Here is a 12,093-nt window from a genome sequence, read left to right as displayed (position 1 = left end):
CGGTTCAGTAGCTCCATCCTCCCAACACCTTGTCGGGGGTATGTGAAGCATTGGGGTCTGCAAGAAACAGGCTCACCCATCTCCCTTGGGGTTCAGCTTCCTCTCTGAAAGGCCTCTGAAAAAGCAAAAGCCAAGTCTGGTAGAGATGAAATTTACCCTTAAAGTAGCAATAAGTGTATTTGTCGACTTCTGCTTATGCGTCCGGTGTGTGTTGACATCTTTAACAATATCAGACAAACTACAGAAGAACCAACCTGCCGCCCCCCATGCCACAGATAAGCGAGGTATTACCGCGTGTTCTCAGAAGGTACGGCCTCCAGAGTAAGTGCTGCAAACACCAGCACCGCTATCCTACCTGCAAACATGGCTCATTGCATTAGCAGGAATTTGAAATACTCATTTGAAATGCATAACGTTCTCATGGGTTTTATAACGGGACTGTGCCCTTTGAGTTACAGCCTAGAGGCACTGCTATGAACAGGCACATTGCACAGCTCGAGACCACTGCAGAGGTTTCCATACAAACAGGGGTGAAAGAAGTATCCGTGGGTTCTAGATCGACCTGAACGCCTTAATAGTATTTGCTCAAGTCTGCCGGTGAACTAATTTCATGGCTTTCTCAGACCAAAACTTCAACACCTCTTAAATACAAAGTATACAGATTTGTACACTTTCAGTCTCTTCATTGCAGAATTTATCTGGCCCAGAAGCAAAAATTAATTTTGCTACCTTCCACAAGCCAAGAATAAAAGTGTTCCCACTGCTCTCCAGCGAGCAGATCTGACTTGTGCCGTACTCCCATCTCAGTAAGTGCTATCCCTGTTTACCTTTTTCATGGTAGCTGCACAGCAAGCGAACTCTTGCAGTTATTTGCCAGAGCTCTCAAATCCCCTCACCGGCAAGCGCACTTCAGTACCTCCTCATTTCACAGACACAATCCCCATGCTTTTTGCTCTAGGATACATTAAAGTGCCATATAAATGGCATTTTACAGTGCCATGGAATAATAGTGCTGGGCACGCAAAAATTCCCCCCTCTCTACTTCCTCCTTAACTCAGTCAGGGAGATAAAAGAGCAGGAAAGCACTTACATCATAAAATAGCAGCAAAATCTCAATGTTGAGCTTTTTCCATTTCCCCAAATTCTCTCAAAAGAGGAGGAAAGAAAAAAATAATCTCCAAGTGCCAGGCTATTGGCAATTCTAGGCTGTGTTTTATCCGAGACATCTAAACCAAAGGCCAAGTACCCAAGAAAGGCCATAACTTAAGAGCTGTAAGAGATGCAGTAATCAGTAGTTGGTTTTAATCTGCAAGTCTGAGAACTGATTTTTAATACGTGAAGCTCTCAGGACTTGTTAAGGCCACACAAAACGTTTTGGTTTCAAAGGACCTTCCACCCTCGCCCTAGAAAATCCTTCTTTATTTGAAAAAGTCCCCCGCCAATTCTATCAGCAACACCCTCATCTGCTCCAGTGTTAAATTTTTGCTCTCTGCCAGCTTACCACCACAAACTTAGAGACCAAAACTGTAACTCGAGTTCCCAGAAATCTAGAACAATTCAATTATTGGCTGCTACACCCCTTTTTACTGCTTCCCTTCCAGAGGAGGGTTAGGTCCAGCCTACATTCCTGTAGCAGCGGCTATCTAGGAGACCACCTCACCTCCAGGAAACGCACACCCAAAGCTCCAACAATCACCCTACGTGCTAAGCTGGTTTGCTCCTGCATTAGCTTTCACCAGCCCCACCTCTGTTCTAATTGAGCTGTCTGCTTCCTTTCAGGGCCTATGATAAATTAGTCTGGTTTAAGAACCAGAGAAGCCAAACCCCGAGATACTCCCCAACAGACACATGCACCTCATTCTTTATAGGAGCTGTTATATACCACTTAGCTCGATATCTTCACTTCCCCCAGTTCTTGCACTACATATGCAATGCTACTTCCAAAATACACATTCCTGTTGCTCCTCCCCTATACTCACATTTGCATTTAGCACCCCGGTGCTTCAGCTGGAGAAAAGCCTTATTGAAACACATCTGAGCCACTAAGGCACAGTGAAAATACAGTCCTTCCTCCCATCAGCTGGGGGGGGGTGTTTTCCAGTACCAGTGCCCCAATGTTTACATCTTATTCCTGCTTTTCACAGTGACAGTTATGATTCAGGAAGGTACATACCACAAGCTAAAAGACTGACTAAGATACAGATAGAGAAAAAAGCCTTAATCTTCACTATTGCTGATCATTACTATCTGCTGATGCAAACCCATTTCATGCAATGTATACTTTTCCTGATTACATTTGAACGGTTACACTGCAGCAGCCAAGCTTTAAAACATGCTCTTTTAAATAATTGAATAATATTAGATTCCTTTCACCATTTTTACCCCAGCAGACACTGGTAAAATTTAAACATTTGGGGCAATGTAACAAGAAGCTAGCTTTTCCTTTCTATTGTTTAATTTAAGCTTGAAGATCCCTAGGAAGGATTTGCTTTTGCAGAACTCTCAAAGTCCCTGACCCGTAGGTGGGATCCTTCTGCATTTTAGCAATAAGAAGCTTCTTGCAAGTTGTCTATAGAAACTTGTTTCTTGAAAGCATAAAATGCATTAGCAGTTCTCTATAGATCATTAGTTTCAATTAGCTGGGATAAGCATGGCCTACCCAGAGTTTGGTTGTCTGAGAAGAGTCTGAGTGCATGGCATTCTGACACCACATCCCCATGGCCAACTCCAAGGTGCTCGCTTGCTCTGGTCTGCAAATTGCAGTCACAAAACAACAAAACACCCCCAAAACAATGAAGGTCTACACAGTACTCTCAACATTTATAACCTCACAGAAAACCCACACTAGAACAGCAAAAAGACACAGTTTTGAAAGGCAGGAGCATATAGAGATAAAATTCTAAGCTGTACCTTCAGACATCTTCAGACATAAGAGTTCTCTTCCCAGCGCTACCACTGAGCTGCCTTTCGACACCTCCTTGCAGACAGAAGTTTTGTGCTAAAAGTTGGATTTCAGGGCATGTAGCTGGTGAGGGGGCAGGCAGACAGGAGGAAGGAAAGCAGCTTTTAGTTTTGTTTTCACCTCCTCACAATATTACCATGTTTTAGAACATAAATTTGTCTACAGCATCAGCATAAAGTGCCAAACTACAAAGGAGGCAGTCGCTACTCTCCAGATCACCTTACCAAAATAATTAGTACAATCTCTGTGCTGATTCTGACAACGCTGTGCATGCCAGTAACTCACAAGATGACCCAGTAATAACTACTGAAAAGCACAGCAAAAGGACAGTTGCACAAAGTTGAGTTTTAATAAATACAGAAAACTTTTTTAAAGCAGCAGCCAAAAAGACCAGTTTGGGCTCCCTTCCAGCCCTCTGGCATAATGCTTGTTCTGTTAGCACTACAGCCAACACTCCAAAATCTGGCTGACACACCCAGGGAAGTGGCTCCCAACACTCTCTGTGTGTTTATACAAATAGCCAAGACTGAGCCTACACCAGCATTCTCAGGGTTGGTTTGTTTGTTTTAAAACAGAGCGCCAGATTTAGGGATTTCTGCATCACAGAACTAGGGCAGGAAAAAGAATTTCACTAACACTGACAGCTGAACTTTCTGTTGGGGTGATGGGATGAGCCCACCTGCATTTATTCTACCTTCAAAGAAAGAGTTGTGCCTCTCTACAGGTGTAGTTTCACTTAACACTTATTTATGTCTGATTGCCAAAGGATGCAGTTTCAGACCTGTTACCACCTTGCTCCTTGCGTACATCCTGCTTCCCTGTGTCGATTCAAGCAGTTGCGGAATGAGCCAAGTGAGCTTTGCTGATCCAAAAGAAAATTAACCAACAAAGCAGACATTCCCATCCAGAATAAATGCAATTTGAAGCCACCCCCACCCACCCCCAAAACTGCCACACTACGCACATCAGAACGCTTCATTTCCAAGGCCTTTTTAAAGGCATGGGACAAGAGATCTGGAAATGCAGTGCGTTCACCAGACCTGAGGATAATTCTGATGGGAAGGGACCTCAGGAGATCATGTTGTCCAAACTTCTGCTCAGAGCAGATAGATTCATCCAGGAGATGACAAGACAACCTACTCACAATCAGGAGCTGTAAAGGTTAAGTGACCAGTTAAGGAGGAAGTAAATAAAGCCTAAGAAAGGCTCAGCAACACATTCACAACAGAAAAAGGGAAAAGTGGGACAGGGAAGCTTGGCTACCCAACTTTTTTGTTTTTTAAATGAGTATTCACTTCCACTTAACAGGAAAACTGGAACAGCTCCAGTTTAATCAGCATTGCACCTACCTGGATCACTATCTTGCCCCAGCAAGTTGAAGGGAAGTGAATAAAGAGCGAGGCACACAGCATCTTTCTACAGAGATGCAGGAAGCACAGTAAACTTAGAGTCTCCTTATTCTGTTGCAAATTGCTTCTAGACTCAGGTCTGCTGTAGAAATGGCACTTAGGAATATTTGCCTCTAGTTAGCCTAGAAAAAGCACGGCATGCAAGCATCGCTATCTTATCAGATACACAGATAGTCCTCATTTTCTTAAATCAACAGGATGCAGGATTTACCAGCTTTGTTTAGACGCAAGACTGTGTTGGCAGAGCGTTACAGCCACACGTACGTGTGCTCTTGGAGCCAGAAGCACTCCTGTTCTTTACCTACGCAGCACATCGATCAGCAGAGCCACGACTGACATCTGAACTTCCAAAGCATCGCTGTGTCACGTGTAATGCAAATAAACAGCCTTGTATCCACACCACTTACTACAGTCCTAAATACCTCTCATTTAGGAGGCAAAAAAAGACAAGAAGGGGTTGGTTCTAACCGTTGCTAATCAGGAGTAGATTTTTTTTAATTGTTTGCTTAAAAAAAAAAAAAGAGAGACCAGATAATAGACCACAAATCCTCCATAAATCCCATTTTTGTACATGGCTTTGGGAACATCACACAATTTAGGTATTATTGCCATAATTGCTAACACATCTACCCCAGTAATTGCTAAGGAAGTTGTACCCAGCTGCATTACTCACTGCCTGGTGGATGCCAGCCTTCACTTCTTCACTCAGCATTCCCTCAAACACAAAGGAATCACCAAATTTCTCTGCCTGTAGAAAGAACAAAGGGTTGAACCGTATTATCAGAGGAATGTTATTCTTAAAACGCCACTCACATTTACAGCTTTATTTTATCGAGGATAAGGAAATTCTAGTAGTAATTTTGAGTTCTCTTTCAAGGAAGAGAAGGCTTTTTATCTCTGGATGTCATTGTTCTTCAACTGCCACTGGACAGTTGGTAGCTCACAGAGCTTCTGCAAATGTTTTTACTGTTATTAATTAAAAATGCAGCTCCCATTGTCCCAACTGCTTTACAACGCTACAGTCAATAATCTAACATTCAAGGGCATATTTCATTTCTCTTATTTTTCCTCTGGGAATCACAGTGAAAGACTTAAGCCTTGTCACTTACTGCTCCTCCATCATCACTAGCACCACATTTTAAAGTGCTGTTACAATAAGAGAACAGGAGAGGAGTTAAAGCAACCCAGTCATTATATCTAGCGTTATATAATGCCAAAAGAAACAAATAATTTTAATGAATCACAGTACATTATACCCACATAGGGTTTTTTCCCCCTTGGTAAACTAAATGGATTGATGTACTAGGGAAGTCAAAACATGTTAGCAGAATTCAATACATTCGCCCTTCTCAATTTCTTCATTTTATTATGGGCATTCAGAGGCTCAGAATGATAACCATGAGCTCCTTCTGCACACTCAGAACTCTTCAAGAAGCACAGCTTGAAAGAAGGATCCCATTCAACACACAAATTGCAAGAAGTTTTGGCACATGACTGTAATCTTTACACATTCAGTTTCAGAAAGGAAAGAGAAGAAAAAAATAGTTAATTTCTCTCACTTGCTCAATCTGAAAGACCCAGACAAAGATGCAAACAGGTTTATCAAAGAAAAGAAAAAATACTTTTTTTTTTTTCTCCTTTCCTGCCCAATCTGCAAGACCCAGAAAGGCAAACAGGTTTATCATGTAAAGGACCCCAGATTTCAGTCTGACAGCCCCCATCAAGGGCTTTTTTTTTTTTTTTAAAGTTTGTTAAAAAGTACTTTTGGTTCAACGAGACAGCTGTACACCTGGAGATTTTTTTTCCTTCGGCTTTCTATTTACTTTCAGGTTTCATTTGCTACTGGAGTTCAGTCTAGACCTTAGTAAGAGAAAAAAAAAACAAGAAGTAGGTTGGCTCTGTTTACCCGCAGTAAGTAATGTGGACATGACTTAAACACACAAAAAACAGCTCAGCCGCATCCCCAAAAAAACCCCTGCAGAATCAGTGCTGCTTACTCTAACTCTGAGTTTATTTTTCCCAATCCAGTGTAAAAGAGGGCCCCATGTCAGGGGGTGGGGGGGAAGGTGTAAGCAGAGCACCCAGCCACACCAGCTGAGCCACGAGGCACTGCCTGAAGCGAGCTCCACCTGATGCAGCGCTGCCTTCAAATACCACTGCACACGTGCTCATTCCAGAAGCCGTTTGTAACAAGTGAGCCCTGTTCAAACTCAAAATTGTTAAGCAACCATTTTTTCATAACTATTGAGCTAAGAACTTAAAACCATAAATAGTGCCGCAGAGAAAAGAAGCCCTTCATCCAACCAGAAGGATCCTGTCTTCCAATTGAGAACCAGTTTATCAAGTGAGTTCAGCAAAGTGCCTCCTTTGAGACCTGATCATTACGGAGGCTTTTATTTGCCTAAAAGGCCTGTCAGGGTTTTATGAAGAGTTGCGTAGGAACAGTCAACTGTCAGGAAAGATCAGAGCCTCAGGCACAGGTAGCTTCTTTCTTGGAAGAACCTTAACATATTCTGTCTTAGTCCATTGTTCCCAGTAACATGCACAAAACTATTATTATACTTGCTATTATATCTTCTTTAGACAGCAGGGCTCTCTATTGCTCAGCTCATTAGCAAGTAGCTGTGCTGAACAAGCCTGAAGAGCCCTCAGCTATCAGGTTTTTTAAATCCCTTCTCCCCTGTTCCTCTAAAATAAGGAGAAAAATCAAACAACATAGTTGTACTGGTACAGAGATGTCCTAGGACCCAAAGGTCAAAAAACCCACAAACAACAACAAACTCCCCCCCCCCAAAACCCTGCATAGACATCTTCAGCCACCAGACATCTTCATGCAAGCTGCCTCGGTCATACTGCAGGGAAGATGCTAGTCCAGATATCAAGACACTTAGTAAATGTAACAGTATAGATCTAAATGCCCCTTCAGACCCCTGGGCAGCAAGGCAAGACAATTTTCTCTCTAGGCTACTTACATCAGAAACATTCTAGTATGCAAATCCTAAGCAAGTATTGTGGCATCCTTCAAAAAAGAAAAGCCCTAAGTTTTTAAGGGGGGGTTTTGCCAACGCAAAGAAAGATGACAGGAGGCTGTACACCCTTCTGCCTTACCTCAGTAACGTACCCAGTGGAATTCACAAATCTCTCAAACTCCTCATTGCTGACCTCATACTGATCCATGTAGAAACCGTTAACGCGGACCCTTCTAGCAGGCCATTCACCATCTTGCTGTATTTCAGGCTCATCAGTGCCCATTGTGAACACTCCTCCTGGAATAGCGACCATCTGCAGAGAAAATACCACCCAAAAGATTATGAAAATCAAAGGCTGAAAAGCTTCTTACCGGTCCTACTCCTCCGCCGCCTCATCTTTGGCGGTGCTTTTGCTTTGAGCAGCGTTTCACTGACAAAAGCAGCACAACAAAATAGCAAGAGTGGCATCTTGATCACCACCTGTTTGGAAGAAATAGCAAACAGAATGTAAAAGGGGAACAAACCCCCCCATTTTTAGCTCTTTCTACATGAAGTCTGGGTAATACAGAACTTTTACTGAGGGTAATGCTTGTGCTCTGATGAAGAGAAACACGTTCCCATACTGTGCCCCCAAGAGCACAGAAACAATCCAGAGTCCTTTCTATTTATTTTCAGATGAAGAATTTTGGCATTTCACTCTATTCCTAGGAAAGCTTGATGCACCAATGAAGAATCTGGAGACTAAGAAACTGTAAAGTGCTCTTCTGTGGACAAGCCTATACCTGTTTGCATCCTAACTACACATGATTTTTTGTTTACCAACAGGCACGTGCAGCATTTTATTACCAGCCATGCTGCTAACCGGCAGGCAGAGACAGCACCTGCAGCTCTGCGTGCCTGAGACAAGACAAACTTTCAAGTCAGTTATATTCCTCTCCTCTAGAAGACTGGCCTTGGGCACGAGCCTCAAGCTCCTCAAGTACAGGATGAGTGACAGAATAACATTTTATCTATTTCAAGAAGATGTTTTCCCTTCAAGGCCTCAGCCAATTTCCAGAGAAACAAAACATTTTCCACCAGCTTTAGTGGGCTCTTTCCAGGAAGACAAAGGCTCCAGAGGTCTTATCATCAGATGTTTCCCTGAGAGCCCTCTAAAGACCACAGACTGAGCAACACACTCCTCACCCAAGAGCAGCTCACCCAAAAATCACGAGCACCCATGATCCCTGCTCAGAAGGCTGTGCTGGAATGACAAACGACAGCTCAGGCTGCGTAAAATCTTCCCAATGGGCAGGGGGATGTCTCAAGGGCTGACACTACCCACGAGCTAGCTTGCAAAGAAGTTACCCAACTCATCATCAACAGATGAAAGAATTGAGGAAGAAAACTCCTCCTTCTTACTTATCCATATTCCTGAGCTACCTCCACCCCCCAACTCACATTGAATTCAGCCACCTCACTCCTCCTCCAGCAACCATCAGGGGTTTGTGAGTGGGTGAGCCCCAGAAAAGCCAACCAGCACTGACATAGGCATCCGCTAGGGAAAATAGTCCGGCATATCATACATACCCTGATCATACCCTGGTGGTGATCTGTGATCACACACTACTCTTACAAGGGATTCGAGAAGGCGGAGCAGTGACAGAACCCAAAATAAGCAAAGCCAGTTCTAAAAGACAGCAGCATTTTTTATTTTTTTTTTTTGCAAAATCCTGATGGTTGGCATGCAGGAAATTCACGTCTGATAACAGAAATATTCACGGACAGAGACGTTTCCAGAGTAGCATACTTCTAACACTGCTCCAGAAGCGCAGTTTAAGTTCTGACAGAAAAAGAAGCCTGGGTTTTAGATGTACGAGAGTTCAAAAAAACACCACGCACATACAGTGGTATTACACAGTATGCAACGTGCGTATTAGAAGTAGCCAAACTGCAGAGATAGGGCTGTAAATGATGTGAACTGACGTAATATTATTTAGATGACGAGGCAGGCTCACAGAACCAAACATGAACTCTGGACTTGGTACATACAGCCATTTTGCAGAATGTCCTAGATTATAGGACCTTGGTTTTTCTATAGTTGAAATTTTGGGTTTGTTTGGGTTTTTTTTCTTCTTACTTTACAAGATTCTCTTCACAAAGTTGGATGCTTTCACCAAAACAGTTTATCTGGATGCCCACGCTGACTCACAAACCAGGAAGACAAAAAGAATCATTAGTTACCTTCCAGCTTCTGGAGTTTACTGTTATTTATGTAGTTACACCAGCACACCAAGTGATCAGTAAGTTCCCATCAGCTATCCAGCACCTCTCCCTGCTCTTAAGGGAATTTGGAGTATTTGACATAACGTATACATTCAGTTTCATTGTTTCTTCTCCACTACAGATCCCTCCTTTTGCTTGGGTCTCTCCCAGCGACACTTAGAATTCACACAACTTGCAGAAGGCCTGTAAGATGTGCTACAAACACTTTTTCCTTTGAACCAACCACATTGAAGCTAGCTGCATCCTCATAACTTTTTCTCCACCAAAAAGAATCTCAGCACTTCAGATAGCCTTTAACTGGATCCATAAAAGGGCTTCAGGATAAATTTGCTGACAGTTTTTAGGACTGAGGAATTGACAACGTGGTTCAGAATTGCACCACTTCCTTCCTTCCAATCTCTTTCCAACCCACTGTAGCTAAAACAGCTCCTTGAAGCAGTCTTCAAAGCAAGATTCAGAGCTTGCTAGCGAGCTGCTGTCTAAAAGCATGCGAAAAAATAACGCTTGCTTTACAGCCTAGCACTCATTTCCAAAACCTGAAAAATCTCAATAGATTGCCAGTGTATGTTCAGCTAGGAATGCCCAAAGGCTTCCTTATGAACCTGCTGCTTTTGCAGCCCTCTCACACCGTTACAGCTGAGGCTTCTGGCATGTCCACCAATGCTGTGTCCCACACCGATACCAAATATCGATTCCACGGGATTATCCTCCCCCACCAAGGCTCATTTCACAGCTCCACCTCCTGTTGGGAAGTGGGACCTTCCTTTGACAGCTTCATGGTAACACCACATCACAGGCTGCAAGGCTCAGGTGTCCGACAGTGCTCTTCAGCTGAGAAAGGTGGAATAAAACAGTAGGCAAAGAACAGGTTTTCTGCATAGACTTCGCATCCAGAAACCACATTTGTACAGTTAATTAAGCAGCTTTAACATCCAGTTTTAAAATACCGATAGCTAACACTGAAGAACTAATCTCTAATAAATATCAAAGTTGAACTATGGAGGCAGAAATCCAACAGCAGAGGCTGACATACATCATTTACTGTATTATGTAGAGTGCGCAACAATAATTCTACTATAATTGCCTGTATCTTCACAAGATTACTTAGCTAGCGCATGCAGTTCATTGTCCTCAAAGCTCAGCTTCAACAACAGGGACCACATTTATGTTTCAACATAAGTATAGTCATAGGCAATGCAGAGCTGACCCACTACAGTACTAGCTCCCCATTTCTGAAGATATAGTGGAAATAATTTATCTCAGTTGAGGTAGAAGCCCATTTTTCCCCTCACTTCCCTTCTGGTAAAAATGTTTTCTAGCTAAGCATAATCAAGCTATGTTATGACCATAACTTAAAATCCAGCACCAATTAGCTTTCATTATCTGCTGTTGAAGTTGCCAGCTTCCTTGCAAAAAGTCAGTCAAATGATTTTTTCACCCTACAGCGAGACCCACAGTGAAACACCAAAATTTATTACATGAAATGGGCATTAATGATGTAGAGCCCAAGTACAACATGGATTATTTAATTCAGACTCTTTAAATATTCTCAAATTTCTTAAGTGCAGCCTGGAATAGTAAAGTCACAATTACCCCTGTGCGTCCTTCCCTTTACTTTACAAGTTTCCATGCTGCCTATGTGACCCAGGCTTTTCCCAAGCTGACACAGCTTCCCAGCGTTACAACACCAAGAGGCAATTAGAGAGGCAGCCCCTCACATTTTTCCTATTTGCAAGCCATCTGGCATAAGAACCATTTAAGTCTGCTGTGATATAATTTTGTCTGCCAAACTTTACCAGCACCTTTCATGAAATGAAACAGCAGTCCCATTTCTGGGAACTGAAGATATCTCATCCGGTGAGGCACTTGGTCTCCAATGACACAAAAAGTCTCAGTATCCTTTCACAGTAAGCACCGCCATAGCGCATCAACCCACTTTGAACACTGCCTTCATCAAGAAAGTTCAAGCCTAGGTTGGACGGGGCTCTGAGCAACCTGACGTGGTTCAAGGTGTCCCTGCTCACTGCAGGGGGGTTGGACTGGGTGACCTCTAGGGGTCCCTTCCAGCCCAAAACATTCTATGATTCTATGGCACGTTCAGCTCTGGATGGTGTCCTTCAGAAGAGCAGCAACAGAAGAGAATAAGCAATTCCTTTCACTTGGAAGAGAACCTGAAAGGATATCAAGCTACGGATACATAAATGATGGGTTTGCTGCAATACGCACAAGAGACCCGACACATCACTCATCGGCGTTTCTATTCCATTCGCACCAACACAGACCTAGAAGAGATGGGTGGGGGGGAACCAGAGCTGCAGTAGTACGGATACTCACCGAGTAAGAGACGACACAGACGGGGCTGCCACCTCCCCGGGCCATACGGCCACAGGCAGCCCTGCTTAAGGGAGCACTCGGGGACACACATGCCCAGGGGTGGCCAGGCAGGGGTGGCGGAAGGCCTGCCAAAACAAGCAGCCCAGAACACCTC

The 12,093-nt window shown here is 43.3% G+C and overlaps 1 protein-coding gene across 6 annotated transcripts in view; it reads right to left on the bottom strand.

The window, feature by feature from the left end:
- The window catches only part of SUMF1 (sulfatase modifying factor 1), a 45,139-nt gene extending 33,053 nt beyond the window's left edge, over positions 1 to 12,086 (bottom strand). For 5 of the 6 annotated variants that reach the window (XM_035901397.1, XM_009645991.2, XM_035901398.1 and 2 more), the window contains exons 1-3: positions 11,940 to 12,086; positions 7,480 to 7,653; positions 5,045 to 5,119 (exon numbers count right to left, since the gene is read on the bottom strand). In XM_035901397.1, the coding sequence (XP_035757290.1) occupies positions 5,045 to 5,119; positions 7,480 to 7,653; positions 11,940 to 11,984 (294 nt within the window). In that variant the 5' untranslated portion in view covers positions 11,985 to 12,086. Of the gene's footprint in view, positions 1 to 5,044; positions 5,120 to 7,479; positions 7,654 to 11,939 lie in introns of those variants that run through there. The other variant, XM_035901401.1, reaches the window with a different exon arrangement.
- Positions 12,087 to 12,093: the final 7 nt, after the last annotated feature.

This window comes from Egretta garzetta, unplaced genomic scaffold, assembly GCF_000687185.1.
Source record: "Egretta garzetta isolate BGI_Z169 unplaced genomic scaffold, ASM68718v1 scaffold228, whole genome shotgun sequence".
Classification (NCBI taxonomy): domain Eukaryota; kingdom Metazoa; phylum Chordata; class Aves; order Pelecaniformes; family Ardeidae; genus Egretta; species Egretta garzetta.
Note: the sequence above shows the minus strand (reverse complement) of the source record. Positions and strands in the feature narration are given on the sequence as shown.